The sequence below is a fragment of the Blennius ocellaris genome (assembly GCF_963422515.1).
Source record: "Blennius ocellaris genome assembly, chromosome: 17".
Lineage (NCBI taxonomy): Eukaryota > Metazoa > Chordata > Actinopteri > Blenniiformes > Blenniidae > Blennius > Blennius ocellaris.
The window spans coordinates 3,385,621-3,408,384 of NC_137666.1; the positions used below are offsets into that span (position 1 = coordinate 3,385,621).

Below are 22,764 nucleotides of genomic sequence, written 5' to 3' on the forward strand. Positions count from 1 at the left end.
ACCGAATATTTCGTCTTGTTTTTTTTTTTTTTTACCTAGATTTGAATTCATAATTCCAAATTAGCTGTAAATAAGCCAAAACCATGTCACTGTGGTTACAGGTGGAACCTGTCTGATGTGGACACTCCGCTCTTCCTGTTGCTCCTGAAATGTGTGTGTTGTCATCGTGCCAGTGTGTGAAGAGCTCTCGGAGGCCTTCGGGGTTGTCTCCACGCGTTTAGATAGACGTCCAAGTCACGTGACGGAGGACTTGTCTCGGGAAAGAGGTGTTGGAAAGAAGCGAGGACCACGACTGACCGACGCAGCAAATCCAGTGCGTGTGTGTGTTTGTGTGTGCGTGTGTGTGTGTGTCGTCAGCCTGTTAATTAAATGAGCTAAAAAAGAAGGGGAGAGAGAGAGAGAATAAAAATGGTGCAGTCAAACAGTTTTAATACAAAGCCAGCCGGAGAGGCAGAGCAGCTGTAGACGGGGTTGAGTGAAGAAGAATAGTGAAAGCGCCAGAGATGACTTCTGTGGAAGTCAAGTTTGGAAAACCAGAACACCCCCCTCCTCCACTCCCCTCTTTTACCTCCTCTTCTCTCTTCCTCTCTCTCTATTTTTCCTGTGAATGCTTGTGTGAGAGAGTACGAGGGAGGGAACTGTTTTTTTTTTCTTCTTCTTTTTATCACTCCATTTTGTCCCCGTCTCCCCCCCCCCTCCTGACACATCAATTGATTTGGCAGCCGGCGCCTTCGGTTTCCGTCTTTCGCCATGAGGCAGCGGCGAGCGGGAGAGGAAAGGAACAAGTTCAGAAATTCATTAAGATGAAAAACAGCTGCCACCGTATTCCTTGTGAGGAGGAAGAGCAGGAGGAGGAGGAGGAGGAGGAGGAAGTGGCGTGCATGCTTCTGCCTCCTTCTCGTGTGTGTGTGTGTGTGTGTGTGTATAATTGTGATAGGGGGTAGTGAGACAGTTGCACGTTTATTCGTATTGAACATCTCTTATTGGCTCGGTGCCAGTTTCACCAAGGATGCATCGCATGCTAACTTTTTTTTTTTTTGGGTGCTGTTGTTGTGATCGACTGACAATATTCAAGCAAACAATCTGTGCAAAATATATATTTCAGTGTAAAAAAAAAAAAAAAAAAAAAAGGCGAACTCCATCACCGGAAACTGTCGTTAGCTTGGAAATATGTTCACAGTCTGCAGGTTAAGCGTCGCTCTAAAGTCAAAACAAGCTCCGCCAAGTAGTGTTTTACGTCAATAAAGCCCAGAAAAGTGGGTTTATAAATATTTTAGCTTTCATGGATTTGTTTATGAGTTAACTGGGAAGGACGTCACCCCCTCTGTGTGTGACCGGTGTGAATCAGGCGTCTTTATATCATTTATTTGTTTGTATAACGTACGCGTTGTTGGGGATTTGATTTTTTTAAATCTGTTTGCTTTAGGTTGGCTCCTTGTTGAACTCATTTGTGCTTGAAATGTGTTAAATCACAGTGCGGAGGTCAAGGCCGAGCATAACATCATGCTTGTATAGGGGACAATTAAATAAACTCGTATTACTGTATAGTTTTATAGCTGCGACTTCTCCCTATGCGGTAGAATGACTTCTGCTCAGGTTTGACCTCAGCATTAACACCTTTGGGTCTTTCTCGTCGCCGATATTTGCATATGTGTCTTGAATGAGACACAATGTGATCCAAGTGAAGCTTCAGGTGGAAAAAAATGGAAAGAATCAGTGAAGAAACTCACAACAAGCTGACGTGGTTTTGCAGAGAGAGACTTACTAAAGTGTTACATAACATAGCATCGCATAGGATTTATTTATTCTGAAGGATGTGTTGGCTGATTTTTTTTCTTTCAAATTATAGTTTTGTTAATCAACTCTCTGGGTCACTGAAGAGGATAGAGATAGTTTAAAAAAAAAGTGTACTCAATGAACAGAATCTTCTGGAACAACCATGTACATATACACACACACACACATTAAATCAACTGATGGATCCGACAGATGGAATAAAAATACATAATTGAAATGTAAACCTGATTCACAAATTCGATTGCATCTGTTTATTTTCTGAGATCTCGTCAATAAACGCAGCATTTAACTTCTTAAGCAGTGCCTTCTTTATTTACACACACACATACACACACACGCATACACACACACACACACACAAACAACCAAGTGCAAGTGGGTACATTTGCGCTCGGCCTTGGGTAAGATAATTCCGGGGTACATTCGACCACCTCTTCCAATTACACAGCAGCCTCTTGTATACATAAACAGTGCAATTTTTGTCCCATTGATCTGTCTAATTCCTCCAACAGGAGCACATTATGGCTGCCGTCCTTTTGTCCCCCCCCCACCCCGCCGCAGCACGAGAGCCCGAGCAAGGCGAGCCTTTCCAAGTCCTTTTGTACTCCCCGTGTCCCTTTGAACAATGAATCATATTTAGCAACAAAGAGAGGAACCGAGGCGCTGCTTGCAAATAAGAAGGCGGCAATTCAGCGCGCCAGCCAAAACGAGTCGATGCAGGAGGGTGGAGGGGGTGGAGGAGGGGGGGGGGGGGGGGGGGGACGGGTGGACGGGACGGTCAGGAAGCCCGAGTCTGACTGACGTGAAGCGGTGTGACAGGGGCCGGCGCCGGCCTATAAGAGGGGCCCATAGCAGAAGTGCAAAGTCGTCGTGCCGTTTCCCGACTGCCGTTAGAAGGAGAGATCTGAAGGTAATCACCTAAACAAAAAAAAAATGTGTCGGGTACACTTTTATTCAAGTCACATGTACAAATGAGGAGATGAAACCGAAGCACATGCCGGTTCTTTTAATTTGCTCACTGTTGGGGCCCCCTGGTGGATGCAGGACCCGAAGTGAAGCTGGTATTTATGCAAATCACCAGCGTGTCTACATTTGACACTTTAGTTTATTCTGACTCTCTGATAAAGGATTTGGATGCAATAGTGAGCTTTTTTTTTTTTCAGACAAGATGTCAATAATAGTGAACGAGATTTTTAAAAGGAAAGAAAGGCATTAATTGCTTGCAATTAAGGAGAAATTGACCTCAACCAGTTAAGACGACTGGACAGTGAGACAGGTGGATGCCATTATTTAGTCTGGATCGCGTTCATTAAAGCATCAGATGATGCTGGTAACATTTAAAATAAACCTGATCTGAAACATCCAGGATGCGGTGAAAGCTGATCCAGAATCAGGTCAATATTGTTTCCAGAACTATGTCTGAACTGAAAATTTCAGGTCTGAACAGATCTGGAACCAAAACCAGAATGCATTTTCTCCAATTGTTCCTCATTTTATTAAGTCTGCACTAAAATCGATCTTAAGATTCTTAAATCTTGAACCATTTAAAGATTTAAATCTTCATCCCGACGAGAATGAACCAACTCTCACTTCTTGTTTCTATATTTCTCTTGTCGCACAAACCATGTTTAAGATTCACTTCAATCTCAACTGGAAGGTAATTGAGGCCCTCACGCCCACATATAATTATTAAATAAAAACATCTGGCTCAGAGGTCGAGTTTTCCCATGATATGACATGCAGTCCCATCAATTCTGGTTCAAATCATTATCTTAAACACTTCATTGTCAAAACAAACTCGTTTAGTTTGTCCATAAATGCTTGTATTACTAATAAGATAAAAAAAAAAAAAAGCTTCATATATTAGCCCCAGTCACATCGACTCTGTGTCATCAAGCAATCATCTTTAAAAAGAAAAGGAAAAAAAAAAGAAGGAAAAAAAACTCTTGATGCTTCTTCTTGTTTTGCTTGTCACTTTAAAAAAAAAAAAAAAAAAAAAATCTGTGTTTTCCACCATCCGCACAAATCTGCCACCTCCGGTGATTGATGCAGTCAAATTAGATGTATGTGGAACGCCGGCTCTGGCAAATGAACACATCAACTGATGACCAGCTGTTTCTAATTATTATACACTGGTTAATTAGGACGCCGTGTCACCATCTCGGCGGCGGTAAACTGTGTGAAATTCATAATTCATACTCGCGTCGCCAATGAGCCTCCCTGATAAGACCAGTGCGGCGTGGCATGGATGGAGAGGCCGTGCGTAAAGAGGGTGGGGAGGGTTGGAGGATGCTGCTGGTGCCAGATATGTATCTGTGTGTGTGTGTGGTGTGTGTGTGTGTGTGTGTGTGTTCGCGCCTTTCCCTCACACCTCCTGCCTCTGCCCTTCTCTCTCTGTCTGTCTCTCAGCAGGGTGTGTGTGTAGGTGGCAACGTGGAAAGTCTGGATCTCAAAGGTAAGATGAACGCTTCACTCCATCATTATTAACTGTGATTGAGGACTCTGTGTGACATCCGCGATCCACTCGGTGATTTTGTGATATTTTACATATCCAGAGAGCGACTAATCACGAGAAGAGGGGAGGAGGAAAAAAATAAAAATAAAATCCTAATCATATATCGGAGTTAATTTTACATTTTGGTCACAAATCCTCCCACTCACACACCCATTCTTGGGATTTGTATCTGAAATCCTGGCACTGGTCCAGGTGAGCTGATTCAGTCCAAATGATCTTTCACATAAAGTGTGTGTATAATCACGTGTTTATCCAAAAAGCCAAAAAGAAAGACCATTGGAAATCAGCCATAACAGTCATTAGTCGAGCAAACGACTGGGCTGCTGCAACATGATGCCATCCCAGGACTCACTGCGGGGGGGGTTACTCCACGAACCCTGGGGATGTTATTGACCTTGGATTGATTGATCTCTCTACAAGCAAGATAACATAATTCCCAATCTGGATTCCTGCCTGCAAAATTAAGGCCGAGTCTGGATTTCTTTTATAATCTCAGGTATGGCTTCGAACTAAACTAAACTAAACTAAACGTTCCATGTCCAATCCTCTTCTTAGATAATAAATGGATTAATAACATTACATCAAATCTGACTTTTGTTTATTTGTCTTTTTGAAGTTAGCTCAGATTAAAATGTGAATCCCGAAAGGTAAAACTTAAAATGCCTTTAGTTTTGGAGAAAACTGAAGTCTAATCAAAAATATTTAAAATATTTATTTTCATTCACGTGCATTTGATTTGCTCTTGACACTAGATATAAAACGGAAGTGGGTCAGCACTAAGCCAAACCTGAGCTTTGTACCCGAAGCTACATCTGAATCTAGATTCACTTAAAATGCACTAAACCATGAGTAAAATCCAAGACAACCCCTCCCCCCCCTCCTGATAGCAAAACAAACTATGAACCCAAGTTTAAAAGTGTAAACGAAGGCCACTCGTCAAGTAAACCCGACGCCAGTGCCTATCGCTCCAATCTCCAAAACTTGGATGAAAGTGTCTCGCACAAGCGAGCGCCGAACATATTGTCCTCGGCGTGAAGTCTTAAACTCCGGCAGTCGTCTGTGGCGTCGCGTCTGAGCAGCAGACACATCTGCATACAGCAGCTGCGTAAAAGTTGTGTGCGTCGCCGTGATGGGCATCACTGTCGTCACGCGCTGATGACATCTGACTGTGGGTGTCGCTGCCTTATTATCTTCCCGACGCAGGGCGGATTAGGGGGGGGAGGGAAAAAAAAAAAAAAAAAAGGATTTCAGATGGCTCTTCCTTCCACCCCAAACACCCTCCGCCATCGCTCACTTAAGTGATTATTGTTAAAACAGAAGAGGGGGGGTAAAAATCGTGTTGGAAATAATTATGATAGTAATTATCGTTTCCCCTTCTTGGACGAGGAGATAAGAATTAACCCAGGAGAGAGAACGAAAAAGGGGGGGGGGGGGCTTAAAAGTAACATGAATTTGTGTGATCAGTCACAGTTTGATTTAGAGTGTGACTTCTGATCGGGGCCGCGGAGCAAGAGTAATCAGATTACAACACGATCACTGTTATTTCCCCAAATATGTCGGGAAATTTCATCTTAAATGAAGACGCTCGTGTGCACAGAAGCCAAATTACAAAATGACACAAGCCAGTGCTTTTCCACGCGGGGAGGGGGGGGGGGGGGGGTAGTTCGTCAAAACACACATTTTTAGACCAGACTTTATTGTGAGTGTAATAGAGACAACAAAATTATAAAATAAGCTTTAAAGTAAACCCATGATTGCAACAGTAGCTGCGGTTCACGTGGACTAAATGTAATCTGGTTAAGTGCCGACACGATTAAATTTGCACTAATTAAATTTGCACCGTCTTATTGAAATTTCAATCACAACGTAGGGGGTGCTGTCGTCCAGTTTCTGATCCGATCGTCGTCCGTGGGTTGTGAAAAAAGAAGCACCACAGCACCACAAGTGTGATACCAGGCTGTGCGATTCCGTGCGCAAACGGCAAACGTCACAGTGCAAAGCATCATGGGAATCATCCACTGTAATGAATCACATCTCGGTGCGTGTAAACCGGCAGAACATTCCGATGACTTTATTCAGAGAATCGAAAAGAATTCGATCAGATTGACAAAAAAAAAAGCACCGTATTGCCTGTGGATCCAAACGTCCCATAATGATATCACGTTATAGTGTGAGAAACATTCGAAAAATAGAGCTACACTCGGTAGAGGGCAGACCTTCGCCAACGCCATATTTGTTCGCGGAACTGAGTTAGCAGAGCTAGCGTGATAGCCGGTAGCTCATATCGTATCAAACACTGAGCAGGGAGCGTCTCCGTGGCAACACACTATTCGGAAGGAATAAAAACTTCTAGCCTCAGGACGCGTTCAATGTAATGTAAACTTGTTTATATTGCTGACGTCACTGGTGAGTGTTAGCAATCCTCCCTAAGAATTAAAAGAAGCATCTTGATTGAGCTCACGGGTAAGAGGTCGTTGTTTAGTTGGAATTTGCCATTTGAGTCACAATTGCTCATGTTTTTAATGTATAACCTGCAGTATTTGGCTGATAGAAACTGTTGTTTAGGATTAGGAGTGACACTTTCCAAATTTTTTTTGTTTTTTTTAATTGTACATAGCCAAAAGTTTTGTGCTTTTGCGAATAAAGCATGCAAAATATCCCAAAAGTGTGGCTTAACAGGTCAAAGCTAGGGTAGCTGTGTTATCAGTCGTATACCGAGAGATTTTTGCGATCAAGTAGTTTCTTGTGTACGTTTTTATTTCCAGAAATGTACCATGTTTGTACGAACCACGTCACCAGCCAGCCCTGTGTAAAAGGGAGCAGCTCAGTTAGGAGCGTAGCCGCAGATTAGCTGCTTTTTTCCATCTTAATAATAAGATGTATAGCGTATAAGGCAAGACGCGAAAGGCTGTAATAGCACTGTTGTGTTTTTGTAGATGGACGAGCTCAAGTAATTTAAAAGTACAAATGCAGAGTGTAATGTGAAATCTGATGTATAATCCATTGGAAATACTTAAGAACGCGAAGCGAATGCAATTAATTGTTGTATTTTTTTTTTTTTCCAAAGCGACAATGAAGCAAATGCACACAGTCATACAGAGTTTTGTTTATTTCACATTCAGGGTGATTTTGTAGATAAAGTAATCAGGCTACATTTATTTGTCTTGGAAGTTGCTGCGCACAGGTACGCTTATTGATTACGGTGGTCTGCCAGGCGCACAGTAATCAATGGATACTTGAGGAGTCGCGTCTTGGAAGTCCAATCATGAAAACATGACGCTTTCATCGCTATTTCTTTTTCTGTTTCTGATTAAGCCTCAGAACTTCATTAGAAAAAAAAAGAAAAAAAAACACACACACACACCTACACACAGACACAGATAAAGTTTGTCTATAAAGGAAGTTGTTCTGTCGTAATTTTTGCTGAAATGTTCGTTTCGTGGGGTGGGTGAAAAAAAAAAAAAAAAAGGATAAAGCACATTTAGAGTAGCGCAATTTTGCCTGTTAGCAAACAGCCTCCCTATTATCTTTCGTTTGATTGCTTGCCTCCATCAAGGTGAGCGATTAGACCACCGCTCCTGTGAAGCTCTGGAAGTCGTCCTGAAATCGCTACACTTTGATTTCATCAATCTGCAGGCAGCCCAACTGGAAGAAAATGTGAGTTTTATGAGCAAAAACTTATTTTCCTCATCTTCGTCTTCCAGTTCCAATACAGTTTCATATTCAGGCCTCCCCCTGTATCAGATTAGAGGCTGCTGCTTTTTTTTTCTTCTTCTTCTTCTTCTTCTTTCATTCTTCCCAAAGAAACTTCATAACATTCCTGTCAAATTTGGGGTTGTGCTTTCTTCATTTTTTTTTTTTTTTCCCACCCTCCTTCCCTCATTTTTTTTTTTTTTTCTGTTCCAGGGAGCATCGTCCTTGCTGGATATGATTTTATACTACGAATCTACAACACATCTTGACGTTTCTGACAACAACAGCATGGGAACATCGGGTTGGAGGGCTCTCGCTCATTTGATAAAGCAGGTTGGCTGACGCGGTGGAATTGTAATCTTTTCATGTAGGCTTTCTCCGAGGGGTAATGTACATCCCAGAAAAGTGAGTTTGTGCCACATTATGTGGATTGAAGGTGCAGGGCAGAGCAAGCGGGCTGAGACGCTCTCCCACTGTGAAAACACACACACACACACACAGACACACACACACACACACACACACACACACACACACACACACAGATAAACCTGCAGTACACAGCAGAGATATCTGATTATCAGTTGTGAGGTCTCGCTGCTACAAGCCCATTTTACAAATTTGGGACAGCATGAAAAAAAAAGGAAAATAATAAACAGGAGTCAATGCTTTGCAATGGTCATAAAACCATGTTCTGTAGAAAAAAATTCTTTAGGAACAGCAGCAACTATTCATGCTTCATCTTGTTTTTGTTTACATCTTAAACGTCCTAATCTTTTGACGATACAGGGGCCTGTTTACACGTTTTCAAGTGAGAACAGAAAACCTTGATTGCTTTTTGTTGTTACGCAACAACTGTGACTCAAAACACGACTTCTTGAAAACGCTCCAACTTTGTCACCCTGGAAATGTGGAAAATGCAACTTTTTTTGAAAATGCTGCTACGCTGCACATTGAGTACCACGGCCGTAGTAAATAGTTCTTCTGCACATGCTTCAGTGCCAATTGCCAAACATTTCTGAAATGAAAACGCAAAAACGATGCATGTTCACATGAAACGTTGGCGTCTAAACGGGGGTCCGAGTTGTATTAACTTTCCAGTAAAGGCTTGATCGGGTGATACGGTGAGTTATATTCAACTCAATCTGAAATAATATCCAGCAATTAGAACTCAAAACACTGAAACTTGACATGGACATTATAGTATAACGTAGGAATTCTAGTAGCAGGGCTTTGACCGTCATCAATAGACCACAATACGAATACAGGACAGGTACTGATCGGCGAGTCGCCATGAAACACGGAGAACACACACTCCATGCAACTCCGTCTCCAAAAACTAGAAGAAGAAGAAGAAAAAAACACCCCTTCTTCACCTGATAGACAGGGTGTCATTCACTACACGGTTTTCACTCGGCCCCCTGCTGGCCAATATAACTAACTGCATGAACACGAGAACAGAAAATAAACACTGAATGTCAACTCCAAATAAAGAAATACATTATATACAAACATTTTCTTACAGGTGCTACAATTACCGCAACTTTTTTGGAAGATATGTGTTCTGTGGGGTCAGAAAAGATCTTCAAGTCTTTGAGCTCGGCACACATCTCATAAGGTCACGTCCTCACATGTGCACAAAGAAGACACTGATATTCGGGGAGAGCTGAAATCTTCTGGCGCTCGAAATGAAGTCAAACTCTGTATCTGTCATATTGACCCCCCCCGAGTGCCCTGTCACTCCTCCTGGTTTCTCGTCTCGGATGTAACGCCAGGTAGGACGGACGGCTCGGACCCGTGTTACAGTGCAACTCCTCGGAATATCCCTCTCCACTTCACCCTCGATGGGACTGAGTGTCAGACAGCTGCTGTTGAAGGTCTTTCTTCCAATATTCATTCACGCTCTCCCCTTCTTCGCCTCCATCTCTTTCCGTCCTGACAGGTCTGTTCCTCCTGCCTTTGTATGCATTCAGTGTGTTACTGCACAATGTGTGTGTGTGCCTGTGTGTGTTTCAGAGTGTCCGTCTGTCCAGGTTGGACGTGTGTAACGTGCCCTTGCTCTCCGACTATCCGGCCCAGGCTCTCGCTAAAGCTCTCCTGACCAGCCGGCTCACAGTGCTTCACCTTGACAATGCCCAGCTCAGCGGCATGCCGCTGTACACACTCGGTATGACACACACGCACACACACACACACACACACACACAAACAGTCAGCTTTGAAATGTGCACTTTATTATTAAAATAGCATGGGTGGTGTATTCAAGTGTATGCGCTGGTGAGAGATCGGGGACGGAGGGGATGGGGCTGTTGATATGTCTATTTGTGTGTGGGTGTGGTGCGTGTGTGTGTGTGTGTGTGTGTGTGTGCGCGTGTGTGTGTTTTCCGTGGCCAGCAGGACCAGATTTTGACCTGTGAACCTCTCTGCAGGTCTAGACCCAGATTAGAGGTCTAATCTCTTACCTGTCACTTTACACACCACTGCACACATCTCTGAAGGCACCGGTAGCCAAGACACACACACACACACACACACACACACACACACACTTGAGGTCACGTTTTGTCTCTCGCATTAAAATATGACCCAGGATTTTCCGTAGTTCTCATCCAAATGTGATCTATGCTTTCTCACACAGTTAATAATAACACATGGCTGCACTTTTATTGTGCAATGCGCTTAGTAATAATACCAATTTTTAAAACTCATTATTATTAATGAGAATAAAGAAGCAACAAAATACAAACGCCTCGACAAAAAAAAAAATCCATTTTATTTGACCTTGATTGACGAAGTACCGCTGAGTCTCTCAATAAGTCTCCATGAGGAAGGAGGGGCGGAGCAGGGGAGTGAGAAGGTCACGTGACCACACATGCCTGGGGTTTATTCACAAGGCACGCGCACACGGAGACACACAATTACCGGGTGAGAGTACACACATAAGTGCACTCATCACAGGCGAGCTCTACGCCCAGAGGGGGGTTGAGTGGTGTCCTGGATGAACACACAAACACATTCGGCATGACGTCATACGTCAATCAGCTCTTTAACCCCGTGACCTGAATGCAATTCCAAACTTAGCCTTCAAACTAATCCTCAGCATAACTTTGTTGCTTTACTATTTTTGGTTTCCCAATATATAGATTGGCCCTTAATTTATAATGCATGGTAGTGGAGTTCCAGGTTTTGAAGATAATAAAACAAGGACACACACAGACACACACACACATAATGTGTTTAAATAATGTGTTTAACTCAAATAATTTCCTGGAGATTTATTTTTAACCAAAAAAAGATTACCTGCCTAGGCTGAACCATTCCACAAATTTTAACCGCCCCTAAAACTGTAAAACATGTCACCTGAAGCTGTTATGAGCTTCCTCTAAATGGGCCTCTATACTTGTTTGTGTGAGGCCAAGTTGGTCAGTGTTCAATTAAATTGATCTACACACACACACACACACACACACAGAGCCATGTGCAATAGCAGCATATAATAATAGCTGGGAAAATGACAAGTTGAACAATTTTAAAATCTGAATAAATACGAAATTAAAGTTCCCGACTTTTTGTGAGAGAAACAATTCAGAATGGGCTTCACCGCCTCCCGTGGCCCCGCAGAGAACCGCCCAAATGGCCACAGTGTGCTGCCCACTCTTCTCAACAGCCTCGGAACGGTTTTCCGGCTGCTTCCTGGATCTTTTTGATATCTGAGGGTCTGCCGAACCGCCTTCGCTCATCCCTCGCCCTCCAGCCGAATCCATCATCTCTGCCTATTCAGAGTCCACCAGGAGCACCTCCATGCCCTCCCCCACTCTTTCCCCTTCCAGCAGGGGGTCCATGCTGAGGATCATTGCCTTCGATCAGAGAGGCCTGTGATTGCGGGATTGGGCCGCTTGCAGCGGAGCCGGCCGGATCAATCCCACCGATTCCACCATTTGGTTCCCACTGTGCCTGATGACAGTGTTGGCATTCCACGTGCAGCCCAACAGGCTTGATCAAATCTGCCACATCGATCCAGATGCAAGGGCAACGAGGGGCCCGGGCGACGTGGACACACGCGCCTACCGCAGTACAGTCCATATTGCACAACTCGCACAGGAATACAAAAAGACCCCCGCAAACATCACTGCAGAGGGGATGAAGTAATGAAAGGGATGTGACAATGGCATGGAGATGTTTGAAGGAAAAATCCGTTGGGATTTCAAAGGTGTTTTGTTAGTTGCCCTGTGCCAGAGAGTCATAGCTGTGGTTTCAACAATAACATGTTAAAATAACAAAGGGTAACCACTTGTTGGAGAAGGTGGTTTGATTTGTTTTGTGCTCTTTTTTTCTTTTCTTTTTTTAAATGTCAGAATTCTTAGAACCTGCTTCTTTTTTTTTCTTTTTACACACAGAAATCAGAATTTTCAGATTAAAAAATAAAAAGCAAATGAAACTGTTTTATTCAATATTTTAGAAGACAATTTATCTAAAAACTGGCTGCAAAACGTGATTAAAAACATGTAATCAATCACATGTTTTAGCTGTTCGAGCGGCTCGTTGTACGTTATATTGACGTGTGAACTGTTGCCTTTGGGACATTTTTTTTTTTTTTTTTTTTCTCCCCGATAGTTGGCGCACTGAAGACGAATCGGGCTTTACAAGAGCTCCACCTCACCGACAACGTATTGAATGGCTACCAGGATGCCTTGCATCTGGGAGATCTGCTCCGATACAACACTACTCTGCAAACACTGGAGCTCAGCGACAACGCTTTAGGAGATGCAGGTGAGAAGCAGGAATTATGTGACGGCTGCTCCGTGATATGAGAGAAAAAGCGATGGGGGGGAGGATGACGAGAAATTTAAAATGGAACTACAACAGTGTTGAGCATATCTATAACAAGTACTATCCACACATGTAACACGTTCTACAAAACCCACCTATGTTATCCAGTAATTAGCCGGCATCATCAACTTGATAGTAACAATAAAAAAAAAAAAAAGCATGTTTACATTTAGATTGTACTCCCTGGTAGGATTAAAAACATCCCTTCATCACCAACTCTACTCCTATTCAAGGCCTCTCTCATCGTCCACGCATAAATCCATTTCAGAACAACACAGTGCTTGTAATTTGACTCCAGCTTCGTCATCTAACCAGTTCCTGCCGTTTCCTGGAGCAGAACAGGGCGGTTTTTTTTGTCCCGGGCTTGGCTAATAGTCCGCCGCCAGTTGTACGAGACGTTGGTCACATTTACCTCTCAAGAAAATACGTGGTAGAAAAAGCGTTTACGTAGTTTTGTGCCCCCAGGCAATGTGTTCTGACATCAACCTTTTTTTTTTGTGCGTAATAAAAAAAAATAAAAAACTTGAGAAAAGGTTTGTGACTGTATCTCAAAGGACTGCTTTGACATTTTCGAAAAAGACAGTACTTGGAAAATATGCTCAGAAGTTCATTTCTGGGAGCAAAACAGGAAGCAGAGCGCTGCGCAAACCAAGAAATAATAATAAAAAAAAGAATCTTTGTATTAACAGCTGTAAAGCTCATGAATTTGCAAGATGTTTTTTTTTTCTTTTCTTTTCACTTCGAACTGTCAGAGAACAGAAATGTCAAAACTAATGTTTTTGGGGGGTTTGGGAGCTCGGCAATGTAGCCATCTGTAAAAATAACATACTCATGGCCCATCTCTTTTAAATGTACTGCTCAATTTTACTTTATCTTAAATGACTCTGTTGAGAAAAGAGTCTTCCTATTTGTTCCATTTTTGTGCAACTGTGAGAGAAATAATATTTCACGAGTCTGTTTGCGAGTGTGAACCCCGGTGTTAATAAGTAATACTTTTGGCAACGCTCGTTCAGTTTTTCCTAATTAAGCGATGACCCAGCCGACTCCGTCTGCTGGGAGCTTACAGGGGAAAACAGCAAAGCTGTAATATAGTTTAGCAAAGTGTGGTGGGTCATCACACTGTCAGCTTGCAAACTTACACAGTCCAGATTAGACTTTATCTAATTGATATAGCTATGTGAACAGGTTAAGTACGTACCGACTCGCTGGAGCTCCAGTCAGACATTCCGCCGTGGCAACACTCCCACTAGACATCTGGCTGCGCCGTTCACTTCACAAACACCAACATTGGCGCGAGCAGCGGAGGTGAAGGCGTCGTGCTAATCGAACTTTGGTTTTTTTTCTTGTTTTTTGGGGGTTTTTTTTTTCCACGCTCCAGGTTTTGAGGAGCTGTGCGACGGTCTGAGGTGGCAGACGTCGGTCTGAAGGTCTTACTGCTGAGAAACAACGGGATCACTGTGAAGGGCATGGGCCATCTGGCCAAGGCTTTGGTGAGGAATGGAGCCGTCGTGTTCAAACAACCGATAGTATCCACCACCGAATAATATCGTACAGGATTACCTCATGCGAGAACTTACAAAACATGGCACGTGGACACATGCTGAACTTAAGTAAAGTATATTTTATATGTTCTAAAGTGACTGTTTCCAGACGATTGGCCAGTGGACCACACCGTTTACACGTTTTCAGTCTCGATGCACCATTTTTTGCATTTTTGCCTCAGAAATTTTCTCCATTTACATGCCATTATTTTGAAAACAAAGTTCACATGGAATTTACATGGAAATGGCAGAGAAGCTAATAAAATTAGCAAATTAGCTTTAGTAGCATTCCGGGCTGCAAGTTGGCAATATAAGTTGTTGTTGTAATGAACAATAAGCTATAAACTAGACTAAGACTAATAGACTAGACTTTTTTCCCTCTCTATGTTTACAAAAAAAATCTTGCATATACACCTGGTTCAAAGCTGCTATGAGGCAGCCAAACCTGTAGGGGGCAGTGTAAAGAGAAGCAGGAAGCCATGATAGCCAATCAGAATCCTTGAAAAAAAAACACCACGTCTCTAATTATGACGTAAATCTCTGCCTACCCTCCTTTAAATCCACACAGAGACACTGTTTTTCTAATTCTCTGTTGCTAGAGTTTTAACAAAATCATCGTGGACACTCGTTACTTGCGTTTAGTTGTAAACACAGAGAAATACCACTGTATTTTAAATACCCGGGTATGTGGAAACTTGGCATTAAACTACCAGGAGAATATGGACAGGGAGTCATGACAATTCCGCAAAACTATTTACTATGGTCATGGTGCTCATGCACAGTAGCAGCGTTATAGAAAAGTTGTGTTTTCCTTCATGTAGATGGTGACGGGTTCGTAGCATTTTCAAAAAGAATCAAGGGGCTCAGACGTTCATTTTTCCCCAAATCCTCTCCAGCTAAACTGAAGTGACCCCTACTGGCTGGAACGCAAGAGATACACTTAATAAGAGAGAATCAGAGGGCATCTAAACCTGCCTCAACTGGATCCACTCATTGTTGGAATATAGCAGCTCTACTGCCTTAAGTCTGTCTCAAGAGCGTGTCCATACAAAGAAAAATTATTTGATTTGATGGACAATCTTGGTGTTCACTAACTATCGCCCAAGTTAATGGACATACAGTAGGAGGGCGATGAATACAGTATAGCGTGGTTGGTAAACAGAAAGTCGAGGCTTGCAGCTCAGGAACTCGTTCTATTAATTGGGTATTAGGGTTGCATCGTAATGACGGGAAAAAAGAAAACTGTAAGTCTGAAAAACTTCTATCTTTGACCCCTAAAGAAATGCCTTGGAAGAGAACCGAGCTTAAGCTTTCCAATTCATACCTGCTTTTGTCTTTCCACTATTAAGAAAAAACAGTCTGATCCGTAGAATTCGGCTTCTAAAAACGACCCGCCTCCACGCACCCCTAATAACATGCATTCCTTCCGCTTGATTGTCAGCATAAACTGCACCTTCCCGTCATGTGAGTGGCGACTGTGGAAGTCAAAAGGCTAGAAATTAAAGCCCTGCCTCATATGCGCACACGCACACACACACACACACACACACATGCGTGCACGTCCCCCGTCTTCCGCCGGCGCGGCCAAAAGAAGGCACAGTTTGATTAAATAATAGATGTGTGTTGAGGAGGGCCGGTCCTGCAGCCTGCCAGTCACGGGGATAAGTAGATGTCCTTGCAGGCCATAATGACGATAATTAGACCCGTAACTGGTTGTGTCGAATATGATGAGGAGGCGAGCTGTTATTAACCTTTCTGGTTGGTGTATCTGCTTTTCTTTTCCATCTCTTCGACTTGTCTTGTCGCCTGTCCTCTGAAGGACAGCGGGGGAAGGCGGGGGGGGGGGGGGGGGGGGGGGGGGGGGGGGACGGACGAATGGGGCTGAATTTAGCGGATCATGTCTAAATAAGTCCTTTGTATGATTAGGAATAGGATTCCTCTTGAGGTAGATATTTCACATTTCAGCTTATTTCCTTTTTTTACTTTAGCTGTTTTTTTTCCCCTTCTTTTTTTTTTTTTAAAGCCACTATGTCATGTGTGAAAGCATACTGAGTTTTTGGTGGTTTCGCACTCCTACCCCCCCCCCCCACCTTACCCCCCCGAGAAGAAAAAAAAAAAACTTCTCACTCAACCCTCCCGCGGTTTACGTTTGACAGGTTTCAACCATGCTTGACTCTCACACACTCTCAACCACGCAGTCGCCTCTTTAATTGTCTGCTATTATCCCTCGCGCATATCCATTCGGGACGCTCCTCCCTCCCTCCCTCCCTCCCTCCCTCCCTCCCTCCCTCCTCGCCCCACCAGAGGAGCCTTCCTTTTGGATGCGGCGCTTGCCTCTGTGTGCGCGCCGCGACTCGGCGAGGAAACGGGGTGGGCCCTCTCAAGTGTGTTTGTTGTCACCAGCAGTGCAAATTAACTCAGAAGAAGATGCTCTCCGGGTCTGTCACTCGCATTTTCTTTTCTTTCTTTTCTTTCTTTTCTCTTTTTTTTTTTCCTGGCTTCCTTTCCGCCCCCGTGCTCCCTCTCTCTCTCTCTCTCTCTCTCTTCACAGCAGTGACCAGAGGAGTTTAACAAGGGTGGCGAGGCGAGGGGGCCCAACCCGAGGAGTGGGTGGCGCGTTTTCCTCTTCAAGCTGTTGGGCAACATGGGCCCCTGGTGCCCCAGACACCCCCACAGCTTTACGCACCAGCTAATCAACCTTCAATGCTAATGCGGCTCTGGAGAGCGAAAAACAGAAGTTCTGCGCGTTTAACGCGAGAGGAAACATTTTGAAGAGGAACGATAATCCCTGCATAATAATAATAATAATAATAATGACAATTAAAACTTCCTGGCCTTTCCACACTCACTTGCGCACCGAGAGCGGCGTGCGGGGGGGAAGCAAATGATTCGGTGCCGGGGTTAAGTAAGCTACTTGAACCCACTTACACGGATGCAGTTTAAATAAATAAATAAAAATTGCAATCATTAGAATTGTTTGTTCAAATTGTGAAATATATGCGGTGAATGGAATCGACATGATCTAATGGGTCCTTTCCCCCCCCCCACAGCCGGTGCTGAAGGTCCTGCAGGCCCTGGATTTGAGTGAGAACGTTTTGGGGAACGAGGGGATGCAGGTCATCAGGAGCCTCTGATGGTGAACTGCACACTGCTGCAACTTGGCTTGGCCCAATCTAACGTCACATGTGAAGGTACTATAATGCTTTTTTTTTTTTTTTTTACTTTTCTTTTCTTTTTTTTCATCAGAAGACTCCCACAGAATCATAGAAACACAACGGTATTGTAAAAATAACATTTTTGCCACATTTGGGAATCCATACCTTCTGGTACATCAAAACATTCATTGAGTTTTGCATGTTTTTTTTTACATTTAAACACAGATGGTTTAATTCAGGAAATAGTTGCCCACTCCTGTTCAATAATTTAAACCTATTTTTTATGGATCACTTGAAATTGAGCATTGTGAAATGTTTTAGATCAACCCTAACCTTAATCCCACCTATCAGCCATTATATTATGACCAGTGACGGCTGTGATTGGTTATTTATTATGATACCTGCTAGAAGGGGGGATTTCTATGTTAGAAACAGGAAATATAACGTGGAAAACCATCTCGGCATATCAAAAGTGATCCAAAGTCATTAAAGTTCTCCTGCGGTTATATGAATACATGTAGGGAACCAAGCGTGATTCGACCGATGAGCTACTGTTTCTCTGATGCGTATGGAGCTCACATGATATTGAACATAATGTTGTGGCCTATCAATTAACTTACAAAACAAATGTGACTCTGTATGAAAGATAATTATAGTTGTTGACTCAGTTTCAGAACCTGCTTTAAACAATTTCCTGTTTTTTCATAGAACTTTGGGTCGCAAGTTTTCTTCCATGATATTTTTTTTTTTTTTTTTAAGAAGTTATGATAAACAACAATACATGGAAGGTCAAACTATTATTTATTTATAGCATATGTTTAGAACATAATTTATTATGTGCGATGGAGACAAATCAGAATTCTGGAATCGATTTTGTATGAGAATTACAACAATTGCAAACTATGGGTAGAACATTCACACATTTTTTCCAAATTTTAGGAATGTAACTAGCGCAAGAAGAGTTTTATTGACTAAAGATCCCAACAACCGTGAAAAATAATTTCTCAAAGTACGAGTGGCACTTGGAACTACAGGATCTCCCGATCATCCTCTAATTTTATATACTTTGGTGATTACAAATTTAAAACACAAATAGTTTTACACAAACTTTCACGTACACTCCATCCAAAGTATATTATTTTTGGTGCTCTTTTTGGCCTCGATGCAACACCACTGAAATGTAATTTATCTTATTTGGTATTCAGCCCTGGACGTTTTGTTTATTCAAGAAAATCTATTTATTTCCCCTCTTTTTTTTTGTCAGTTGTCTTTTTTTTCCCTTATCTTGTATAAATACATGATTGCCATGCATCCCTTCACTAAGACAAATTCTTTGTATATGAAAACCTGCTTAGCGATAAATTTGATCCTGATCCTAATCTGAGGCAGCAGTCTTCTTTGTGTGCAGCGGTAACCCAACAAAAATTCATATCATGAAAATGAGGTACTGTGTGATGTACTGGGGGCCCAATACAGGCTGCATCCAGCTTCAGTTCACATTTCTCACATACCAAGCAAACATTTTACAATGAATTGTCTCCTAAAAACCAAAAAAAACTCAAAAGCGCTTCAGTTTTATGAACGTGTGACAAAATTAAAAAGTCCAAATTAATTACATAACTGCATTGCTTTTAAATGCGACAACGTTTATCATAGTCTGAATTTTTTTTAACTCATTACAAAATAATTATTTTATTAATAATGTTTCTTTTTAATTTGTTCCCCTATGAATAAGTGATAATAACAATCTTTCAGAAATAGTTGTAGTTAAAAGCGTACTGTACAAGCAAACATATTTGTTGTGTCATTTGACTCTGAAGTTAATGTTGTACTTCATAACTAATTTAATATGCAATTATTGTCCAATTTACACACTCAGCATTTCTATCCTGGCAACTTTGATCGCTGTTTAGAAAATAATTCCAAAACAAAAGCTGTTATAGATGCAAAATATATTGATGTTTGAGGGAAACCTTTACTAAAGATGATGTTTTTTGGGGGGGCTTGTAGTTTTGCAAAATATCTGCAGATTTTGCGCTTTGATAAAATGCCCACAGGCCTGGGAGTTAAATGTGTGGTATCATTTGTAATTAGTTAATACAAATATTCAAAGGTGAGGTCACAAGACGAGCACCTATTACCCGTCTTCAAAACCAGTTATTACATGAGTAGTTTTAAAAGTCTGTTTTCACAAAACTGCCCAACAAGGATGTGGGGATTGCTAATAAAACTGTTATTAAGGGAAAGCTATGTAATAAACTTAATACCTGAATAAAAATACAATCTGGACGAAGGGGGGAAAAAGTCTAAAGTTAGGGTGTGTCCTTCAAATGGAAATTTAGCTAAGTTTAGACATGCGACTTTCTAATTGACCGGCTTCCTCTGATTAAGGTGCCGTGGCCTTGGCAGAGTTCCTGGCAGAGAGTCGTCAGATTCAGAGGCTGGACCTCCGTCAGAACGAGGTGAAGGTTGGGGGCCTGATGGCTCTGAGTCTGGCCATGAGAATCAACCGGTCCCTCGTTGGTCTGGATTTGGACCAGACACTCGCACAAGAAGAGGTGGGTGCAGGCTGTGATGATTATGTGCTCAAACGTTACATCGGGAAAGACGGTTATTGGTCAGTGGTGTTGGAAAGTCATAGATGGCTAAACTGAATAGAAAGAATAATGAAGCAACGTTGGTTGGTTGGGAGTAAAAACGCGAATAGTCAACACTAACTGGACGCATTGTTAAAGAAACGACAGCAGCAGTTAAGCATTGACTGCATCTAATACTTTGTTGACCAATTCTCAAATACAATAAGCAAACTTTACCATCAAATTGAATTATTTCCAAAACTGTCCCTTCTCGCATATTCAACTACATAGATTTTATATTTTATGCTATATTTTAAAAGAGGTTCTATATTTGGAGCAGTGGTTGGCGCTCTTGCCTCATAGCAAGAAGGTCATGGGTTTGAGTGCTGACCGGCGTCACATCTTCTCTACATGCATGTACGGGGTTTCCCCCCCCGGTTCTAAATGAAGAGTTCATGTTTGGACCAGCCATGTTTTCATATGACAGTTAAGCTTCTCTCTTGGCTTGGAGATCAAAAGTTTATCATGCTGCGGTCTAAAGAGTTCTCTGGGGCTGATTTGAAGACATCCCCAAGACTTTGGATCGTTTTACAAATGTTTATCTCAGTTTGGCCCCAATCAGCTGTGCAGGTCGACTCGTCACAGCAACAATATGAAACCTGCAGGCAAATTTGATCACCTGAGTGAATTCAGCAAAAAGAATACACAAAAGGTCCCATAATCTTAATAGTCTGCTTACAGCATTAGAATCAAACCTTTGTCAAGTCACACAGCGGTTTGTGAGAGGAAGTTCTGGGAAGTAGAAATATGTGAACCTGCTGGACCACACATTGGGCATAGTGGGCAGCATTCTGTCCTCACAGCATGAAGATATCCGGTTTGATCCCCGAACCTTTCTGGATGGAGTTTGTGCGTTTTCATTCCGGTAACTCTGTTTCTTGCAGAACCGTCCAACCTGTTCACTCATATTACCACATATCGATGGACAAACCAAACTGAAATCTCAAAAGCGGTCACCTTGTTCGGCTGTTCCTTTGAGGAATGTGTGAAATTGTGATATCTGGTGTTATGAAGCCGTTCACTGACCTCAACCGTTGTCCCTGCTGCCGTCAGTCAAATGGACGAATGTCTTCTGCATCAAATCACCACTGCTTTTGTACCTTTTTCCATAACTCAAAATAATGTGGTTACTTAATACTGACACTGGCTTTTTGTGACATATTCAGACTGTGGTCAATGATTTGTCACTTGAAGACAATCTCTCTCTCTCTCTCTCTCTCCCTCTCTCTCTCTCTCTTCTCTACCTTGTGTGGCTGCAGAGGCCCGAGGAAAACGATGCCATAACTTTAATACATGCCCCTGCTGGATTCACAAAATAATTACCCACACTTGCCATCTGTTTGTCATGATTTTATCTCTGCTAACTTATTTGCATATTAAAGCATTAATTAAAATCTCTAAGGAAGGGAATGCTTACTTTAAAATTAACTCTGAAGGCAATCCGTGCACAGCTTCCAAAGTTGTTTTATTTTTGTTTGCACTGTTTGGGTTTTTTTTTTCTTACCCCCCACCCCCTTTTTTTTTTTTTTTTTTGTCTGCATGTTGTTTACACGATTAAGACTGATTTTTATGAAATGTCTCCTCTGGCTAAAGTCAAGCAGCAAGATGTGCCAGATTTTGAAGGAGCAGCTTTGAAGAGCCATGACGCTTCTGTGAATGTGTGTCATTAAACCTGGGATTTCTTCATCTCCTTCCTCTTCCTCACCCCCCGTACAGATCCCCCCCCCAAAAAAAATCCTCCATATTGGGGTCTCTGTTTCCATGCTCCTCTAAGCTGCTGAAAGATATGATTAGCATTTCCACCATTGTTGGGAGTTAGTGTGGCTGGGCATTTTAAGGGAATTGTAATAAGGGAATTTTTAAGCTCTGTCAGGTTTTAGAGTCACACAGCTGGGATTTGTCTTGGCGTGGCATATCCAGGTGGGAGGAGTGACGATTGTATTAAAAAGCAAATCTTTCCATCAGAAAGCAGCGGGTGGCCAGATCAAGTGTTCTCGCTCAGTCACATTCCCCGGGTCGCCGAGGAACACGCGAGAATTTCATTCGTCGGTAGGAAAATAAGTGTGTGTATGAATGCGAGCGAGAGACAGGGGGGGGTTATGGCGGCACTTTGCGTGTTTGTGCCTCCATATATGTGCCTTTTGTATGTGCGTGTGTGTGTGTGTGTGGTGTTGCCCAGATGTAGGGGGCGATTGAAGATGCGCATATTTAAAAGGCGAGAAAAAGAAGGTGGAAGAAGGAGAGTAAATCTGGGTCCTCTCGTCTTTGTTTACAAGAATCTGATTTTTCATGTCTGTTGCCACATTGCTCCATTTGATCAGTGGCCTGTTTGCTGTTAATTATTAATTATTTACCCGTTTAAAATATTCATGCACCCTGGCCCAAGTGGAAATACGCCTTTTTTCCGAGGGGCAAGTTCTCTCTGTAGCCACTGCAAGGTGGAGCTGTTTATACATCCTTATCAGGGGACTCTGTTAACCCAGCTAATTAAGTAAATTTCCTCTGCTCCGTGCTCTCATAATCGCGGGTTGGACGAGGCAGCCCCTGCGTTCCTGTTTACCTGTTTGATGCTTCAATATTTGGCTTCGGATTTGGCC

General features: G+C 42.5%; 1 protein-coding gene across 1 annotated transcript in view; it reads left to right on the forward strand.

The window, feature by feature from the left end:
* LOC308142243 (protein phosphatase 1 regulatory subunit 37) overlaps positions 1 to 22,764 on the forward strand; it is a gene marked incomplete at both ends in the record, with an annotated part of 56,272 nt that overhangs the window by 9,102 nt on the left and 24,406 nt on the right. Inside the window, 10 exon segments of the mRNA XM_080512591.1 lie at positions 4,207 to 4,252; positions 7,869 to 7,969; positions 8,219 to 8,338; positions 10,022 to 10,172; positions 12,620 to 12,775; positions 14,214 to 14,246; positions 14,249 to 14,325; positions 17,427 to 17,496; positions 17,499 to 17,567; positions 19,923 to 20,089. Coding sequence (XP_080368717.1) covers positions 4,207 to 4,252; positions 7,869 to 7,969; positions 8,219 to 8,338; positions 10,022 to 10,172; positions 12,620 to 12,775; positions 14,214 to 14,246; positions 14,249 to 14,325; positions 17,427 to 17,496; positions 17,499 to 17,567; positions 19,923 to 20,089 — 990 coding nt within the window.